General features: G+C 45.3%; 3 protein-coding genes across 5 annotated transcripts in view; 2 read left to right on the forward strand and 1 right to left on the reverse strand.

Moving 5' to 3' along the window:
- Positions 1-10,184, forward strand: part of LOC135368232 (large proline-rich protein BAG6-like) — a 32,232-nt gene extending 22,048 nt beyond the window's left edge. For both annotated transcript variants that reach the window (XM_064601382.1, XM_064601383.1), the window contains exons 20-27: positions 743-848; positions 1,821-2,050; positions 3,787-3,889; positions 5,620-5,744; positions 6,103-6,336; positions 7,325-7,441; positions 7,520-7,627; positions 9,235-10,184. In XM_064601382.1, coding sequence (XP_064457452.1) covers positions 743-848; positions 1,821-2,050; positions 3,787-3,889; positions 5,620-5,744; positions 6,103-6,336; positions 7,325-7,441; positions 7,520-7,627; positions 9,235-9,498 — 1,287 coding nt within the window. In that variant the 3' untranslated portion in view covers positions 9,499-10,184. The remainder of the gene's footprint in view (positions 1-742; positions 849-1,820; positions 2,051-3,786; positions 3,890-5,619; positions 5,745-6,102; positions 6,337-7,324; positions 7,442-7,519; positions 7,628-9,234) is intronic.
- Positions 10,185-10,225: 41 nt separating this feature from the next.
- LOC135369418 (uncharacterized) lies at positions 10,226-12,741 on the reverse strand. Its single transcript, XM_064603010.1, has 2 exons — positions 12,254-12,741; positions 10,226-10,313 (listed from the first exon to the last, which is right to left on the reverse strand). The coding sequence occupies exons 1-2, from the start codon at positions 12,739-12,741 to the stop codon at positions 10,226-10,228; spliced, it is 576 nt and encodes a 191-aa protein (XP_064459080.1).
- Positions 12,742-12,900: 159 nt separating this feature from the next.
- LOC135368234 (peroxynitrite isomerase THAP4-like) lies at positions 12,901-16,380 on the forward strand. Of its 2 annotated transcripts, XM_064601386.1 has the most exons (8): positions 12,901-13,223; positions 13,303-13,495; positions 13,720-13,923; positions 13,983-14,021; positions 15,313-15,387; positions 15,524-15,583; positions 15,701-15,751; positions 16,291-16,380. In XM_064601386.1, exons 1-8 carry the CDS (start codon positions 13,147-13,149, stop codon positions 16,330-16,332), a joined length of 741 nt encoding a protein of 246 aa, XP_064457456.1. In that variant the 5' UTR covers positions 12,901-13,146; the 3' UTR covers positions 16,333-16,380. The 2 variants fall into 2 exon arrangements, with proteins under 2 accessions (XP_064457456.1, XP_064457455.1); XM_064601385.1 differs by having other exon boundaries at positions 15,701-16,305.
- Positions 16,381-20,655: the final 4,275 nt, after the last annotated feature.

Genomic DNA, 20,655 nt, shown 5'->3' on the forward strand with positions numbered 1-20,655 from the left:
GTCTCTATGTTGTCAAGTGTGGTCCTGATAGTCTTCTTACTTGTCGTGGCTTGTGATACTTAACCAACTGAGCGTCGTCTAAAACACAACGATCCTCAGGAGGGATGAACAAATGGGCAAAAATTGTGCATTTACGATGCACTTTTGTGAGTCAGTAGTAGAAGACCCTGACTGTCATCTGTCCATTGTGTCATTGATGGTTTATGCACCAATTAGACCATGGGCCCGATCTTCAACTTGTCATTATCACAACGCGCATCACCTGCATCACTTAGGCCTGTGATCTGACAGGAGCTCTTGCGCGAGCCCACCATAGCGGCTTTCGAGCACGCAAACTTTAAATATAACGATAACGATCACTATGTGAAAGTTGAAGGTCGGGGCCACACAATATACGCTTTCTGTCTTCTCTCCTTCTGAAGAAGTACAGCAACAGTGAACAGTCTGTCATTGGTTTCTTCGAATGATTTGTCCAATCATCATTGTTAGATTGATTGTGAGATTGTCATTGGAGACCAATGACAGGCCGCTCCACGTCGCTGCGCTGCTTGAGCAGGATAGAAGAGGAAAACCGTAGGTAGCAGTTCAGTTCATGCACAGATCATGAACGACATAAATAATGAATCCTGTTCCTTTTGTATTTGTCAAGGTAACAGCATCTTTCACTACGCGAGGAGACATTTTTTTCCACTTTAGTGCCCCTTTAATGCCAGTACTGCATTAATTGTGCGAACCTTTGCAGACTTTTCTCATGGAATATGCTTCTAGTCATAATCTTCTGGGCCGTGAAAGAGCTCTAGCAGAATTTGTGAACACCCACATCGTTGCTCCAAACGTACTTGGTGACGGTAAGAGTTTTCACATTCTCAATGTTTTCCTGGAGAGGAAATTTTAACCACATGGGCAGCAACTAGAGTCTGAGCTTTGTGAGATAATGTCAGCCTGATGGGGAATTTGGATTACTTTGTTATACTATTTGTGAATTCCCCTTTAAGTGGACTAGCCCTTGTAACGTAACGTGTAGTGTAACGTATGGAGTAACCGACTGATTTATCGGACCCTTACTTCAGGCTCCGACGGGAAGCTGTGACCTTTGTCGTAGGATTTTGTTACCTTTTCTTTCTTTCTTTTGCTACATTTTTGCTACCATTTTTCTAGTCTGGTCGAAGTCCGAAGTCCCAATTTTCCGGACTAGCGTCCGCTTGTGGACAAGCACCAATACAGCTATTTTCGGTGCTACAGCACCAACTTCTAAACAGCTATTTTAGATTGTGCGCTTGTATTGGATTAGTAATTAGAATCCTAGGCGAGACTGTTCTAAAGCGTTTGAACCGTACCACTAGGTGACGCCACGGCAGTGAAAAGCATGTGCCGCAGCATTCGGTGCCTTCATCCTGTGGAGTCTGTGTGCCGCTGCAGTTTTCAACGTGTTGTTGCTATTGTCAAATGTCTCAAACGACGGACCGCATATGATGCTCGCGGAAATGCACGCAGATGTCATCGCATGCGGGTGACACTGACACATGCTGCAGGGCAGGCATCTTTAGTGCAGTATAGGTGAAATAAAGTTTAATTTGGTGATCGTTGGGTTTTTCAGAGTGGTGTGTTAATCGGGTGTTTTTCCAGTCACCTCCAAGTCTGGAAAATCTGTCTGCTACTGGTAGCTATGGTTCTGACTAAAGCTCATAACCTGAGGTGCAGAATGTCTTTCCCGATATTTATCCTGTGAAAGATGGAATTTCTTGGACTCCAATGGTGCCTGATGTTGTCGGATGTGATGTACGGTAATATGTGATGCTTTGTTTTTGTCCTACCCACAGATTTCTTGAACCGGGTGCTAACGCGTGTGTCACAGGAGATCTCGACAGAATCGCTGCTTTCTGTTGTTTCTGGAGTGGAGAGCCACCTTGACACCCTTCGACGTCCCCTGCAGGAGGTTATCCTGCAGTATCTTGGCAGACCATTGGATTCACATCCCACCCTTGCACGCCAGGCAATTGTGAAAGATTTGCTGGAGAACTGGGGTGGAAGCATATCATCGCACATGGAGGTAACGTGTGTTTGTTGGCAATATTGACTTCCTTTTTCTTTTTCTTTTTTTCATGTTACACTGTTTCCAGACTATAGTCAGTGACAACTTAAGTCCTACAATTGGGTACCGCCCACTCATCCGTGGAAGGCTCCTGTGATTGGCTACCAGCCTTTGCACAATGCCTCCGCTTCGCAATGTAGTGCAGGCTCTCTCTCAACCCCCGCCCCCCCCCCCCATGTCCCGACTTGGCGCTGCACTACAATCGGGCGCGCGGAGCGATTCTTGTGTGGGGGTGGGGTGTATTGACTTAAGTTGTCACTGACAATAGTGCTTCACTGAAGCAATAGGAACTGGGAATAACTGAATGAGTAATGCGCGAATCAGAGTGGTACACTCTGCATGAAAGCTTGTAACTAGAGTCAGAGACAACATTAGAGCTGCAATTCCATTACTATCCCTCTACCAGTTTAGGGTATGCTGTCATGTTGAACCTAAGAACAACACATTTAGGCCTGCCTTATTCTTATTGGCTGCAACAGCTAGCAGCATCATGCTGTGGCGCGCCAATGTGCACATATGCCGAAACTGTAGGTGACTGCGGGTGGGTGCTGCTGTATAGTTTCTCTGGTGGAGTAACACTGTCAGGGTGACTTTTTGTGCAGTTATGAGGTTGAATGGTTGAAGCGTGTTTTCCATACATTGAGGTTGGGGAATACGACGAGCGGCATAGCCTCAAAGATGGTGGGTTCGAATCCTACCACCGGCTGTGCTGTCTGAGGTTTTTGCTGGGATTTCCAGACTTTCCAGATGAATGTCGGCACAGTTCCTCCTCAAGTCGGCCCTGGACGCGTATTAACACCCTGTCGCCCACTCCTTCCTGCTGTCCTCTCTCCATCTGTCCACATCTGTATATAGTCTTACATTATATCATACATATCGGATGTCACATTATCGGGGGTCTTCCACACCCAAGCTACTTAAGCTCCGCCTTCGAGCACGCACGCCCATCTGCATTCTACGTAGTATGTGCCGCGGCAGCGTGCTTCCCTTCGTGTTGTGGTCCAGAAAATCGAGTCCCAACGCGCACTCTAGTGAGTCTTCTTGTCTCTTGGAGGATGAAAGATCTGAACAAATATCAGAGTGAAATGAGTATGGAAAACTGGGCTGTCCGTCCGAAACACGGTCCGAAATACTGTCCAAAATATTGGAAGCGGAAATACGTTGGCTCTACGGGGTGTTCGACGATGCCGAGAGTTTTGTCCGAAAAATTGGGAAAGTCAAAATTTTTGGAGTCCGAAATATTGATTTGCGACCGTATTAGTCGCACGTGCTTAACTTGCATTTTTTTTGGCAAGCACGACATCTCATATAATACCAAATGTGCCTCGCATAGTTTGTTGTTGTGCTCAAATAATACTTACATCGGACATGAGCACAGGTTGCTACTAGATATAGTGCCTGTGAGGCGTGGTCAGAAATCGGGAAGGAAGAGTGGTTCAATCCGAACTGGTTCTAAATTGGTTTGGGAGGAATTCAGGTCGCGAGGAGTCACATGTTCGCATGGTCCAGTCAGGGGCCCTTTAGATTTGTGAGTAGAATTGACCTGTAGGAGTTACCTTGTCTCACGCTGATGCTGTCATACACAGCACAGTGGAGATAATGATAAACCTTTAGCTAAGCTTGTATGTACGTTGAGGATGATTATTGGAGTGATGTGTTCCTCAAATGTTGTCAACGATGGTTTTTGTTTTCAGGAAAGGACAAGACCACTGCCCGGAATTAATATAAGAGAAACCATAAAACGGTTTCTCAGTAGCAACCTGATGCTCATCTTCGGCTACATCTTAACTGCTAACAGTAAGTTGAGATGTAATGTTCTCTTTTGGTTTTACATATGTAAACAATTGTATTGAAAGTTTCATTTATTTAACATGTTGTTCATAAACAACAGCATGTACATAAACTCCATGTCGGAATTCTTTCCAGAAACAGCGAAAACCAAAGCCATGCTACTTTAAACTCGTAATGTCGGAGCTTCGTGCTGTGGTTTTGGCGCGTTGCGGGTCATGACAGTCAGACCTTCGGCGGGCTCCGGAGGGGCCAATTTTAGAAAGAAACAAAGAAACCTGGTTGGTGGATTCGAAATAGTCGATTCGTCATTTTGGACACTGGGATTCAGATCAGGCCAATCAGGCGTTCGGCGTATTCCGGAGGTGCCAATTTTAGAAAGAAACAAACAGACGTGGTTGGTAAATATGCAAGATTTGATTCACCGTTTTGGGCAGTGGGATTTGGATGGGGTCAGTCATGCTTTCGGCGGACAAAAGCGGTGCCAATTTTAAAAAGAAACTAACAAACATGGTTGTTGGATTCAAAAGATTCCATTCGCTATTTTGGGCAGTGGGAATCGGATGAGGCCAATCAGGCTTTTGGCGGACTCAAGAGACGCCATGTTTAAAAAGAAACAAACAAACGTGGTTGGTGGATTCGAAAGATTTGATTAGTCGTTCTGGGCATCAGGCTTTCGACGGCCTCGGGAAAAGCTGGGCCTCGGATATCCGAATCCCTGCCTAGGATTCGCAGTTCCGATGGCCCTATAAACAAGCGACACAGCGGTATGGGGCTCAGCTTTATCGGTTGCGCAAGTCTCCGACAATGTGGTCATGAATTGTCTGCTTTGGAATTTTTTCCCAGATAAACGAAAATCACAGCACCACCGAACATGCAGTGACCACTTTTTTTCTCATGTGGACTGTAGTCGGAAAAAAATATCAGTACCCTGTGTGAAAAAAAAACGCCGCTGTAAGAGGCCCTCAAACTAGCATGTGACGACTGTGACATCTGAGAGGGATTTTCTGCCTTCTCTCCTATCTCCCGAACCGTGTGATGCAGCATTTTTAAAAACCGTTTATTTTTCACGGCTAGCCCCTAACTATAACATATATTGTTTTCAAGTTCATCCTAGACCCAAGATTTCACGCCTTGTTCGATTTGAGATGGAACTAGCCCACTGTGGCGTTGCTCATGATCCCAGTTACGTAAAGGCCCAAATTATTATCGTTACACCTATGTTGCACATCAAAATTAGGCTGCTTTTTAAATTTTTTTTTCCTTGAAAATTAGCCAAGCAAATGTACAAGTTATCTTAATGAATTCGAAGCCTGTGGCCATACTGCACATTTCTAATGAAAGGTGACTGGCTATTTCATAAGCTTTCCCCAAAAAATTTTTACAGTAAAAAAAATTGTTACTCACTAAAGCACGCTCGCTGATGCTCGTGTTCTCTGAAACTCCTAAAGGATGTTTATTTTATCCCCACTACTTCTCCTTCCCACTGCTCTCTTCTTTCGCAAACACGTATGGAGGTGGTTCACAAAAATAAAGTAAAAATAAAAACAAAATAATAAAAACAAAAAAATAAAAATAAATACTCTGCTTAGCTTGGTAGCCACCTGTGAGATTTTGTGGAACCGTTCTGCACACACAGATGAACACGACCACGGATGGTTATAGATTTTCTTGCAAGAATTATCGAATGAAGTTGTTGTTTTGAAGCAACACCATTCACTCTTTCACTCGTTGCGCAGAAAACGATGGTTTTGGACGTGGTCTCGTCGCACAGTTGAAGGAATCGCTGACAGAGTTGATGGCGTTGCTGTGCGTGTGCTTTGCAAACCCTGTCAACGGCTTTGATTGGATCATCCAGAGATTGGTAGGAAACTTTTCCTTTTTACATTGATATTCTGTCTCTGAATATATTTCACTGTAGTAATCTGTGAACTATGTGCCCCCATTTTAGTGTCTATTTTAAAATATGGATGAAAAATTGTTGGCTAGAATTAACAACTAAGTTAACTCGGGCCCCCGAAAGTCCCCACGCTGTCGGCACCTATGCATTCCATCAGAAGATTTGAATGGTCTCGTGACACATTCCATTCCTTCTCAGTCCCAATGGGAGGGGCGGCAGCACATGGCAAAAATATTGTTCACGATGGGTCCTGATAGAGTGCTTTATAGATGAAACAGGGTTTCAAGCAGCGTTAAATGTCCCTTGTACGCTCCTTTAACAGGGAAGCATGGAGAATTGGATGGACTCAAACAGCGACCTCCACCTCCTGCGTCACTTGGGTCGCCAGGCAGCTAGTAATGTCGCACCGCGGCTTCTGGAAGAGGTCAAGTCTGTCTACGTGGTGAGAAATGACGAGGGACGTCGAGAATCTGCGGATCTGCCGTCTGCGACGAGAAGGCCATGCAGCGGAGGAGGAGCAGCGCCTAATCAGGAGCTCGATATGGATGTGGATGCTGTAAGTTAATGTGGAGAGCTGTGCTTTGTGTGGTTCCAAGCTATGCAAATCATGGCAACTACTAAAGGGACAATCTGGATGCGTAATCTTTTTTGAAATTATTATTTCCACTGCGTAACGCTCCGATTTCAAAATGCATGTGGAGGTCAAATGAAAAATTTCGTCATTCGGAGCATCGTAGTATTTTAGATAAACAAACGCATCTCAGCAGGCGTTATGAGGGTGTTGCAGCAAGATGAAGGTGACTGAAGACTGGCTTGGGATATGCTAAACCCATGTCCTACTGGATTATACTGAACATGTCATGATGCCCTATAAAGTGTCCATCTGCATGGTCCATCTGCTAGGGGCTCTGAATAGCAGAAGCAGGCACACTGCCAGAGCATACGGCATCCATGGTATAACTCCCATCAAAGCACGTAGAATGATGATGATTGACAAGTTATCACTTTTGCAAGAGCACATCCCCCATGGGGTAATCCCCCTCCCCGACTTGCATCACCGTCACTTGGGGAAATCCTGACAGAAATGGAAAGCAGACTTGGCTAAGTACCAGTTCAGCCAACAATATGAGCAGTTACCATGGCCATCGTATTCATCTTGTATCCCGTACTCATCCCGCATCTCGTATTCACCTAGAATGCGACGAGATTTTTTTTTTCCCCACCTTATACCCTGCCTTTCGACCCAATTTTACGATATTTTATTGCTCCTGAAATAACACCCCAGTTTTACCCCTCCCTCCCGATTTTTTAAAACACATAAAATCCGAATACATGAGGCCCGATGTATAATGGCAATTGAAGTATAAAATGGGCCAATGACCAGCATCCCCGCCTTAAAATGGTGGTGCTCGGAAGAAGTGCAGATGACATGGTCGCCGTAATCTAGCAGGTCATCTGTGAAACGTAGTAAACAAATTTCTGTCTCGATTATTATTGTCTCTAAAGATTAAAATCTTTCTCACTCGTGACATTTTTCCGCGCAGGTCCACACTGCACCGTCGAGCGTTCCAATCAGCAGAACAGAAGTTCCGTCTGCTTCCATGGAGCCCCTGCCCGAAGTAATCATTGGGTCGGAGCCTTGGCACGCTTCGCTACCCTCGGTGAGACGGCATGCCTCCTTTTTTGTTGCGTGTTCAGCCCAGAGAGAATAACATCACTCGGAATAAAATGCTCTACAGGAATGGGTCCCCATCATAACGCGCGACATTCAGCGACAAAGACGTCAGGCCCCTCAGCCACCCTTCAGTGACGCCTACCTGTGCGGAATGCCTTCTAAACGGAGGAAGGTGAGCTTCGACTTTCATTTCTTACTGCTCAGAGTTGCATGCGTTCTTTTCTTCTCGAATGTCTGACTGCTTACTGAGAGGTCAGCACAGAACACGTTAATTCAGCTCCCCGGTTTCCCTCTCACCCTTATTGTCCATGGCACTGCCCAATTGGACCCCGTACCAAATAAGGGCTGAAGCGGTAACCGCATACGACGATCTTTGACGGAAAAATGGCCACCATCACCGGTTTCCCGACGACAAAGGTGGACGGAAATGTCCGGCAAAAGTGGGAAGCGACAGCCAATAGGACTGCTCAACGTGTGGACGTGGCAGGCATTTCGGATGCCCGTATAACAACCAGGGAAGCATGCTGTCGCCTGCCAGCTGCTGTCTGAGGGCGCTTTTGCAGCGCTTGCTTTGCGAAAATGCTTTGACCGCGATGACTTCTTCTGTGTGTCACTAAAATTTTTATGTGCGTAGCAAAATTAATCAGTCAATAATTTTACGAAATTTTAACAATTTTATGAAATGCCTGCTGGGGCACCATCATCCGCCGCAGTGGAAATCTGTGCATGCGGTTCGTCCCGCCGTTTCTCCGGTTGTCACGGCGGGAAAGTTTGCCGGCTTCCCGTCGAGAAATTGTCGTATGTGGTTACCGCTTAACAGATCAACCTAAACCTAAAATCCCCCACTCCTTCCTGCTGTCCTCTCTCCATCTGTCCACGTCTGTACTCCGCGCATAGCCCCAGTTGCTTCACGGCGCTAACACCGAATAAAAATAAAAAAAGACAGCATGAGGCACATAAGGCATAAGGTTTGCGCGTGGAGTATCATGCCAGTCTACGAATACACCCCTATTGCTGCCTTGTAAGTGGAGAGACGCTTCGTTACATGGCTTCTCCTAACCTTACACTCACACCTACACGGAGACAAACTGTCATAGTACAGTCGCTGACCGATTTTTTCGGACCCGTTCGCGGAACGGCCGCGGGTCCCGTAGGGTTGATGCACAAGATCGTCCAAAATTTCTGACGCTGTGCAGCTCCGTCGCTCGATATTTCGGACTCTGTTTGCCCAACCCGCGAATTTCTCTCTTGGAGTGACGGATAAATATTGGTATCGTCCGAAATTCGTATCAAAAGGAATCAACCAACTAAGATATTGAGGCAAAATAATAAGCAGTGGTGATCGTTCATTTTCCATTCCTCTGAGTAGAAGAGGTCTGTCGTGGCGCCTTTGCGACGGCGCTGTAAAGCGAGCTTCACCTAAAGCACGCGTGCGTCAGGTGAAGCCGACTTGCGGACTTGATGACGGGGGGTGCCTCTGACAGTGTACATTGATGAAATGTCGCTTCGGGAAATAGAAGCTGAAGTCATCAGGCAGAGCTGGAAGCGCGTTACGAAAGCATCGACATATTTTTCCAGCCTACTAGGGCTTAGTAAAGTTTATTTTGAAGCGAAATTCGTTTTTTCGGACTGCTCGATTATTCTGACTTTTGCGCAATCCCTGCAGAGTCCGAAAAATCGGACAGCGAATTCGAATCTAACATCAATCACTCGAAGTATTCGATTCGCAAATAACGAAAAGCACATTCCGTGTTATCAACAAATCTCTGTTCCATGCAGATGATGAAGAACGGCAACTCTGAGGGTAATGCACAAGCTGCGCTACCCCAGCTCCTCCTGGGGGCCATACAGCGTGCCGGCGTGCGGCCGATTCGAGGGAGCGCAGAGTCTGTCACTCAAGAGGCAGCGAGAGATGCTGCCGTACAGCACGCGTACACCCTCCAGCTCAGACAGGCCGTGCGGTCGCGGCTAGCCGGAGATGCGGACTTCAGACCGGAGCAGTTCCCGAACGCCCACAGATTTTTCTTTAGCACAGAGCCGTGAAGACTGCAAGACCTCCGCAAATTCCGGGTCATTTTATTACGTCACGCTAAATGAAGAAGACAGCAACGTAACTGCTTCTTAGAACTTTTTTCGTTTTTGTAAAATGAGGTTGCCATTTGAGAGGAGAGATATACTGCTGGGAGCTACACAGTGTTGTCATCACTGCATCTAAGCATGCAAGGTGCTGAGAAGCGTGAAAGCTCGTTATTTTTGAGTACTCTTAAAGCACTCCCTATATTACTGAAGCATGCTGGAAGGAGTTGACCATTGCTGCATGAAACATGCATTCTGATTGCCTGTGAGGAATGGGATACATAACCGTTCCTTTGTATCTGACAAAGACGTGTCAGATAAATAATACTTACAAACCTAAGCATATTTATCTTGCAGCATGTAGGTACTTTGCCAATTTAAAGTGACCAACTTCCTTGTAAATATTATTTTATTCTGAACAGGCAAGAAAGCAAAGGATCGTGCGGCACATGCCTCAAACACAAAAGCTTACATTTGGCATCTGCCAAGCGTTTCACCTTTTCTCTGTAACCATGTCGGCAGAAAACCCTATGCTTTGTACATTAGCAGAATTCTAGCAAGAAGAGGACTGCAGTGTGTCTCTGCACCTTTGCACTGTTACCATGTGCATGTTCGATGCTTCGATGTTTATTAAATAAAGTGTGTTCCTTTTACATGAGAAATGGTAGTAGTAAATGGGATATAGCTCTTCACGTTATTTGTTGGTGACTTCGAGCATCTCGTCCTCCACCAGCGTCTTGCGTACTTTTTCCCCTTTCGCTGCCAGGATGTCTTCAATATTCCTGGGGAAAGGGATGAAATATGAATTGGCATCTGCTACACCAAACCTATATGTAGAGGTGTGCTCGGGTGCGGGTATAACCGTGGTTACCCCTGGGATACCTGCGCGGATTTGCGGGTAGAAATTCGGTATTTCTGCAGGTTGTTGGTAACATTACCCGCTTTACCTGCACCCACTAAATTGGCTTTTTGACACCCGAACTTTTGGCATATTCCACCGTTTTCATTAAATGTACCTGGAAAAGTGACAAATTGGGTAGTGTCCACGGGTTGGGGTTGCGGGCACGAATTTACTTACTCGAAGTATATGTGAAGCAAATAAGTATGCAGCATTAAGCGGCATTCGCTTTGCTGTGTACCTTCATTGTGGTATTTTCGTGATTGCAGGTGCAGCTTTGGAACTATTCGAATATGTATGTGACTTGAGAGGCATTCCTTATGGTGAATTCAGGTGGTCATTTCGTGGAAACCCTTTTTTTTTTCTTTGTCAGATCCCGAGCTGTTATGTTCGCTTGGTCAAAGTGCAGCAATCTCTCATGTTCCCGTGGTGCTTTACGAACACTAGGAATTTGAGAGCTAGCACTTCTCTTTTTCACCCAGCCTCGACACATCCGCACTGCAAGGGTGGTGAGGGCGTGTCTAAGTTCACGTGGGTTTTCACATTAAGAAACCCGAAGGCAAGCGACCACAATGCCCCGAGCGTGATCCAAACGACTAAAACTGCTACATTCCTGGCACTCGTGTTCGGGTGGCAACTGTCACATGACCCAGCTCGGGCAAAAGGCTAGCAATTTCCGAGCACTCTGCCGTTCTGCCGCAATTTGACCAAGTGAATTCGCCATTAGATTTGAATATAGAACTCCATGTTTAATCTCGGATTACACAGCTATTTGCTATCTTAGTGACAATGTGCGACACACTAAGGTAATGAAACTTGCAAGTGGTTAAATATTTGAACACCTTCACACGACTGCATGAATCAGCCTTATGCAGATAAAATGATCTTCAAAATATTGCCATTTGTATGTATCTTTCCCAATCTAAAATTTTAGCCAAGTATTGACGAGGTACTATGAAACAGTGATGGCCAGTAGTTAACTACATGTAACTACCTGATTGTAGTGAAAAAGTAGTTAACTACTTGCAGAAATGTAGTGACAACTACTAGTTAAACTACTATTTTAAGTAGTTAGGTTACTGAAGGCGCCAACTACTTCCGATTTTGCCGCAAGCTTTACGGCACGATTGTGCTTCCGACTTTTACCTTGAGCTACTTGTTTGATGAGGACGGAGGTGCAGAGCAATTGTGTCGTGCATGTATACTAAATCTTCACTTGTAATGCTTGTCTAGTAAAGCCTCATTTGCTGTGAAATAATTCTGCAACTTAGTTTATCGCGTAGGCAAAGAAAGAATCTCGCTGCAAGCTTTGTATTTGGCGATCGTAGCAATGGCTTTATCATTGCTTGTGATTCATACTTAGGTGTCCAAGAACACTACAAGGAATTGGTGTTGATGGACAATGTTAAGTAGTTATAGATGTAGTTAAACTACATTGCAGTAGTTAAAGAAGTAGTTTTAACTACTACCCTGAAAAGTAGTTGAACTACTAGTGAAACTGCTCAATCTCAAAGTAGTTAGTAGTAACTACTGTAGAAGTAGCTCGTGGCCATCACTGCTATAAAACCCAATATGCAAGGATTATTGCATGCATTTACCTTTATGCAGGTACTGAGGCTTAAAACAGAACAACTAAGCTTGTATTTTTACACTTCAATGACCATGTAAATGCTGACGGATGTGAAGAAATATTTTGCTCCTTGCCAAGGAATACATTAGCTGAATACTAGGAAAGTATATCCGCTATAGCTAATTTTAAATCATGTACCAAAACAGAGCTGTTTTCAGCCGTGTACGGAAACACAACGATCTTTTGCAATGTACCGTTTTCCTTCCAGGTCGGGAAACCAGTCCAGGTTGTCAGCTATGAGGTGGTTATTTTCACATCCGCTGCATTTGACGATGACGACACCTTTTTCATAAGCAATCTTGGAGATTGCCTTCGTCACTCGCGTGGAACATTTCTTGCAGACAAACGACAACAGCATTTTCCCCTTGAGTTTCGCCAGCGGCACCCGTACACTTGAATCCTGCTCCGGTTTGCCTTCGGATCCATGTGTTTCACACGGTGGCTTTGTGTCCGTGCTGTAAGTCCTCTGGAAGGTAATGCGTGTTGTCCTGTGGCACGAGGCTGGTCTTGATTCACAAACGCTGCTGCCGAAGAACGTTCTTCGTAGCTTCTGGTGATGGCCCTCTGCAAGATGCGAGCGGTGCCTGATGCAACAACAAGCTTGTGGACGAATTGTAGCGTTTAAGCTCCTCACACGGGACAGAACCCTGTGCAGCAACTGTTTTCCTGCGGTGAAAGACATCTTGTAGGCACACCAACAACCTTTCGGTGGTGCGTGACGACTACAAAATTCAACTCAACTAGTCCGCAGCGCGTGCCGCCATGTTCGTTGAACAAGAGCGATAAATACTGACTCTATCCACTTTCTTGCAAGATGTTCTTCCCACAGGGGGGCCAGAAAGCCGCCATTTTTGTAACTACCCCCAAGCGGTCGCTTTCCGCAAAATCGCCATCTTGTCGTGTTCAACGTCACGGAACTATCGCCCAATCACATCTCGGCTTGGCTTGTTTTCTTTATTATGTTTTGTTTCTCCGTCTCAGCTGATCCGTGTCATCTGCTTCGCCGCTTTCGACGTCCGCTTTGACTTCGCGTGTTTGGCTATTGAATTGCGTTTGCTTGCCACACATGCCACTTCTGTGACAGGCCATGGTAGTGTGTTGTTATTCCGGTTGCGCTAATCGTTCAGAGTTTGCAAGTAAAGAATCTGGCATAACGTACCACCAGTAAGTATATACCCCTGTGCTCTCGGTTTCGATTCGTCTCATTATGTTGCCTTTGTTTGTTCTCGGCGGTACGTTTTAGCTTTCCCCGAGACGAGTCCTTACGATTGCAATGGGTGAATGCGATCGGGAGACCGGATTGGGTGCCAACGAAGTACAGCCGAGTGTGCTCAAAACACTTCAGGAACGAGGACTTCGACAGAACGTCGCTAACACGCGTGCGCCTGCGGGAGGGTTCCGTTCCTGTCGCACATCCGTCGGTTCAAGTTCACCAGGTACGTTTCGCCATAATTATGGTCGATAATCAATTGCATATAGCCACACTATGGGCCCAGAGCTTGGGTACAAAGGGAATTAATGCAAGGGACATGTTAGCGGTCAAATTTGCCAAGTATTTGCTCGAGGTCAGGCCCTTTGACCACAAAATACGTTCACCAGTTCTTTTGTGTCTTTGGTGTTTAAAAGTCTGGTAAATACAACTCGTTCGTTGTCACGTCAGGAGGAGCATGACTTGCCAGCCAGACGGGAACCTAGCGGGCAAGAACCAATAGGCGTGTGCACGCCTGAACCCGGCACGAGCAACGTGAGCCTGCCTGAGCCTGACACACAGGAGGAGATTGAAGTGAGCATGGCGTCTGGATCTGACACTCAAGAGCCAATGGATGTGGGCCTGCTCGAACCAAAGACACCAGAGCGAATCCATGTGAGCACATATTTGAAAGCCTTTCAAATGTGATGCCGAACAATAGTATGCCGTTACAGGTAGACAGAACTACAAGCACACCTCTTGTGTCTGCTGTGGTAGGTATCATTTTTTTAGCATTAACCGCACCGTTTGTTTCACGAGTAAATCTTTATGGGTTTGTGCTGCCTTCATGTTTTTATTTGTTTTATACGATACATCAATTTGTCAGTCTTGCTTACTTAGTGGAGTGAAAGATGAACTGTATCGCATGCTAGTCCTTGAGTTGGTTAGCAAGCTTCCTATTCATTGTCATCCCCAGTTGACCATTAGGTCTTACTCAGAATTGAGCCACTTGCTCTGTGGCAGTGGTTGCCCAAACACTGGCCTCCCTTTCTCTTCTCCAAGTGTGTCATGGTTCGGTTTTTCAGGCTGTACAGAAGTTAGACCCAAGGTGTTATGCTCTTACTCATAATCGTGTGTAGGGAATCAACAGCTCAGGCTTCACTACTAAGCCACCTACCACAACTTCAATGTGAAGCCTCAGCAGCACAAACAAATGAACCACAGATGCATTGTGCCTGTCATGCACTTACACATTCGGTGCCTGGCTTGCATGTCACATGTATATAGTGTGCGACATTAAAAACTGATCAGAGCTCTTCATGAAGAGAGCAATAATCCTAAACCAGAGAGTATCTATGTTGCACATGAGTTACAACCAGGTGCTACTTTTGATGTGACACCTGTTTGTAACCCAAGTACCACAAAGGTAGCCTCCGGTTTCCGTTTATCAGTCTCACTGTGATGCACTCTGATCAGTTCTTAATGATGCACCCTGTATACCAGCACCCTGCAATATATCTATGGCATGACGATCACACAGAAGAGCAAAAATCATGAGAACACAGTAGGATTTAGTTCGGGCAACTATATTTGAAAAGCATTTCCAACGACCATAAAACCACATAAAACCCACTTCCTCACAGGTACCCCAAACAGATCTTGTACAGATTTAAACATGCCCTACGCATGAAAAAAACACTGTTCACTTTAATGCCCATCAATCGCATTTTCCATTAAAATTTCGCACACTGGGTCACTGCTTCGAAGACTACTCCCGCACGGTGTAAACCGAGGTTGTCCGCTACCCCCTCATATCTTGGCTTTAACATGGTGTTCAATGGACCAATCCCAGCATGCGCCTGGCATTTGTCCATACTGGATCCCAGCCGCGAATAATCCTGGATCCGCCCATGCTTTCCACGATACAGCACCAAACTCCATCTACAAGTGCTGCAGGACTTTTGAATCTTTATTTGGAAGTTTTCGTTTTGTTCTGATTATCAAGGGGCCCTGAATGAAACAGTGTTTTAATGATAATGGTTCTTGCGTGCACTCTCCTTCCAGTCCAGCCCCACACCAGCCAAGGCTTCCAGCAGTATCAGTTCCGACACACCAGGGCGATTTGAACAGTCGCGCACGGTAAGCCTTCGGAAGTATTGACACTAGGGGCTTCTCTCATTCTCTCTCCACTGCAAATCAAATGTAGCCTTCCTCTTTGCCTCTGAGTATTGGGACTTTACACCGCGGTTGTGTACTTAATTTAATTTCTTTTCAGGGCTCTTCCGCTTGTCTGTTCACAAGCTTGACTCCGAACACTAGCAGGCCTGACCCCATGGTAAGGATTGTGCTCTCAGTGGAAAGACTAGGATGTACATAACTAACGCACAGGGGTTATGATCATACTGAACATCCTATGTATTACATTTGTACTGCTATTTCCACATCTTTCCAGGACACAACCCCCAGTGGCTCAACTCCAAGCACCAGCAGATGTGAACCTTTGGTAAGAATTATACTCGACGTGGAAAAGAATTGCATGTTCATAACTAATACGTTAAGATTCCACTGTAGGTGCTGACTGCACCATTCAAGTATATGTTCCAGGAGCAGGCTTTCAAATACCTTATTTCATACAGTACAGGTGCATAAGGGAAAACCAGTTAGACTTGAGCATACAGTTTAAACATATTATTGCCCCTTTCACGGCTACATTTCAGTACAGTGCAGTGCCGTTAGTTGCAGCCTGTTGTATAGTTACTGGCCCGAGGAAACATTTCTCAAATTATCTGTTGCCAGCACTTATTGGTGTTAGCAATGGGTATGAGGGTAGTCTGAGTGAACTAAGAGGGACAGTCTTTCTGACAAAACTGATCTGTCTCTGCTGCAGCGATGCTGGCAACACTTGTAGCCTAATAGTTATAGTTACAAAGCTCAGAGAGTGCTCTATATCATGGAGGGAATTCCCAGCTTGGTATGCATGCTGCTGATTATTACTAACCCCAATACTTGTCACAATGAATTGTACTGTTTGAATCAATAAAGATGGATTTGATCAAGCGCAATGGCGTGGAGAAACTTCTGTGATCTGCATGGCTGACTTTTTGTCATCTACTGTGACCACTGCAATGTGGATCTCTCCTCTAGTGAGTATATGCACAGTGTGTCAAAAAAAGAGCAGTGTTGTGCTACTGTGTCTCGTGATACTAGGTCCTAATTCACAAAGATATAAGGGTGCGATTGCTTCCATTCAGTGCTAGGTAAATACGTCAAGAGTGCTCATAGTAAACAGTTAAATTCGAGACATCCATGGTCTGTTTATCTGTACGAGTGATACGCTGAGAGCTGGCAGCTCACTATAGGCAGGCTAACTGCCGCATCAGATGTTTTTTTTAAATTTTAGTAAACATAATGTTAGGACAGTAACTGTAGATCTTCATACTTTCTTCGAATAGCCACCATATGAGTAGGTCCTGTACCAGACATGCTGTGTTGTAAAGGAACTCTGAGCAAGCAGCTCCTACATGTATCTGACCAGAAGCACAACCTGTGCATGACTGCATGGCCTTGCATGTGGCTGCCACGTACTATCTAAATTGTTCACAGCTGAGTATTAATGAGGTTATTGGTACCTGTTGTCTCAGGCGACATCCTCTGAAGACACGCCAGTAAAGGCCTTCCTCAAAAAGGAAGTCAAACGTATAGGCAACCTGCATACCCTCAGCAAAAAACGAATCAAGGCCTTGCAGCAGGCACAAAGACGCATCAAGCAGAAAGTTGCAAAGCTACAGCATGTGATATCCCATCTCACATCTCAGAACATTTTACTTCAAGAACACGCAAGCTGCCTCGAAAACATTGCCGGTGCAAACAAGGACTTGCTGATGAGGCAGTCAGCAAAAAGTAAGGGGACAAGCTTGCCTCATAAGTACAGCCCAGAGTTACGAGCGTTTGCACTTACCTTACATTTCTATTCGCCACGTGCATATAACTATGTAAGGCAGGTCTTTGACACGTGTCTACCCCACCCACGTACGATACGGAAGTGGTACCAGTCAGTCGAAGGTGAGCCAGGGTACTCAAAAGAAGCGCTGTTAGCCCTGCAGATGCGTGTTACGGACAACAACCAGAAAGCACTGTCAACTGTATGCAGTCTTATGGTTGATGAGATGGCGATTAGGAGGCATGTCGAGTGGGATGGGAAAAGGACTTATGGCTTCGCAACCGTTGGGCCAACCTCGGAGGATTCTTGTGCTGTAGCAAAGGAAGCATTTGTCATCCTACTTGTTTCGTTACATGAGCAGTGGAAGCTGCCGATAGGATACTTCCTTGTAGATGGAATAACTGGCGAGCAAAGAAGTAACCTTGTCCTTCAAGGCTTGTCTCTTGTACACAATGTTGGAGTGAAGGTTGTATCTGTTACCTGCGACGGTGCTGCAGCAAACTTGTCAATGTTGCATAACTTAGGATGCTCGCTGCAGTTTGAAAATCTACGGACCAGCTTTCCCCATCCTGACACAGCCGAGCCCATAAGCGTATTTCTTGATGCTTGCCACATGCTGAAGTTAATACGAAATGCATTTTCTCACTTCAAGTCCTTCATTGATGAAGATGGCAAGGAAATATCATGGGACTACATAGAGGCACTCCACTCACTTCAACAGAAAGAGGGGCTCCATGCCGCAAATAAACTAAGGAGGGCGCATGTTCAGTGGCAGCGGCAGCCCATGAAAGTCAATCTTGCTGCAGAGCTTTTAAGCATGAGCATTGCAGATGCCATACATGAGTGTCGTGATCTAGGTGTATCAGGGTTTGAGGACTCGGAGGCAACTGAGAGGTTCCTGAGAGTTATCAATAATGTGTTCGATGTGTTGAACTCCGTCAATATGCACCAGAAGTCATGGAAGAGGCCGCTCTGTCCGGAAAACATCGAAAGGGCACGCACAATGTTTCAAATAGCCACAACATACATTTGCAGTCTACGGAGGAGCAACTCTGGGCCACTTCTTGTGCAGACTAACCGGAAAACTGGGTTTCTTGGTTTCATCACATGCTGCAAGAGTGCCATCGAGCTCTATGACTTTCTCCACTCTAAGAACCTTGTGACATACTTCCCAACACATCGCGTCAGTCAAGATCATCTGGAACTGTTCTTTGGTTTAGTACGTTCGCATGGAGGATACAACAATAATCCTACTGCAAGGCAGTTTGCAGCAGCATACAAAAGATTGATCATTAACACCGAAGTGGAAGCCTCTCAAAAAGGAAATTGTTTACCACTCGAAAATGTCTCCATACTGCACGTCAGCAGCGCTAGACAGCCCCTATCGGAAGACATAATTAACTGGACATCAAGAGGAAGAAGCATACCTGCAGAAGAAGTGACTCTACAGGAGGATCTACATGAGCATAACTACTTCTCAGACCCAACGGAGCCATCAACTTTTGGTGAAAGAGTGATAGTGTACATTGCAGGACGTATAGTGTGCTACCTATGCGAGTATCTGAAATGTGACATCTGCATCTCCCACCTGACAGTCCGTACACCTTCCCTCTACCATTCACTAATACAACAAAAGGATTACTTTCACAGACTTCCCTATCCATCTGATGATGTGATCACCATTTGCAGGAAATCTGAGAAGCTGCTGCGTGCAGCTCTTTTCCAGGAGGGCATATCATCGGCAACACTTCTGCAAAGGTTAATCTTACAAGTGCTGGAGTCTATGATGGACAGGGGTGTGTTCAGCTCCATACGTAATGACCACATGCTCGAACAGACGTCACTTGAAAATCACTACTTTCATCTAATACGATCTATTGCTCACAAATACTTAAGCATACGCATTCATCACGCTTGCAGACTACGTACAGAAGAGTTGCACAAGATTAGATGCCGGCAAATGTACACTAAGCTTACCCAGTTCAAAGGACAATAGTTGCCTTAGGAGCCAAAGTACATGCCACTGTGATTTGTTATTATATTTGCCCTAATAAGTTGTTGTTCACAATGATAAATGTGTACTAATTGGGCCATAATACTGTCATCTGCATTCATATTCCAATACTATACCCAGACGTTGCCCCAGTCCTGAAGCAGTGTCAGCTAAAAGGATTTCTTAGCACGACAGGAGAGAGCAGCCCTACAGCTATAATTACAGGAGAAACGCAAGTACTGCAGCTGATAGACTGGAACAAACGCTGGCAGGCTGCTTGAGGAATGATTGTGTGTGCGCATGAAAGTGAGATTTCGGTGTGGAGGTAAAAATTTTCGAGCACAGTGAGAATGCAATTTATTGCTTAGAACGTTTTGTCAGTTGCAAAAATGCAGAAGTCACACTGCCTCCTTCTTTTGGTTGTATACTCAGCCCGGCTTTTGCAAGCAAAACAAAGCAGTCTGTTGAGAAATCAGCTTTACAGGCACAGTATGAGGTGACAGAAATCAGCAGACCTAGCGTGAAACAATGCGCGCAGGCTGCATTTCAGGTACTACGGTAATTCTTCAAATGTATTATCAGTGATTGTGCCTTATAAATAATGTGAGGTGAATGGAGGAATTACAGTTTTACCCAACAAGTAAAGTGGCACAAGTAACAAGCTCTCCTACAGCATTATTTCGTTTTTCAGACATCCCACTGTCTTCTAATTGTATTACACTTGGAGACCTACTTTTCTACTACAACGCGACAGTAATAACCAAGGCTGGATGATCTTATAAAATGAAACGGACAAAAACAAACGAACGGCGTTACAATGTTTACATCGACCCAGGTCGCGGTTCGTGGGCGCCGCCATGTTTATGGTCACGTGTGAACACGACAAGATGGCGCCTACTGGCACGCTCTCGTGTATGGGCGATTGCATTGAAGGGCCGCCCTGTGGTTCTTCCAGTGGGCAGTTTGTTGAATATGCTGATGTTTTACAAGGTGGTGCCTTGATATGGCAACTGTAAGCATGTATCTACGTTTTGCTGTACTAAAAAAAATGTAGTTGCTGTACAGTTTACAAGCTTCAAACGACGTACTTCCGCGAGTAGGATGAAGGGTATTTCTACATGGGCCAGTGTAGTAGCGATGTCGCTGGATTATGTTTAGGTTGGGTTGGGTTGGGTTAAGTTTACCTATTCCCTTTTGGATAACGCTAGGTCCGTTCCGTTAGATGTAAAAAGTGACAACATATCAATGTGTATGATGAAAGATGGAAGCCACTGAAAAGGTTAGCCAGCTGTAGGACTCGAACCCACATCTTCTGAATTACCGCCTCCATTCCCAGCCTCAGAACATCAATTTCTCATGCTCATCATCAATATGTAATCACATCGCAATTTATAGCAGTCATTTTAAATCAAGCAATCAAGGAACTGGCCATTCTTGTGCATATGTAACTGAGCAAGTGTGCGGTGCTAGCTAG

Source organism: Ornithodoros turicata, chromosome 9, assembly GCF_037126465.1.
Source record: "Ornithodoros turicata isolate Travis chromosome 9, ASM3712646v1, whole genome shotgun sequence".
In the NCBI taxonomy this organism is placed as follows: Eukaryota; Metazoa; Arthropoda; class Arachnida; order Ixodida; family Argasidae; genus Ornithodoros; species Ornithodoros turicata.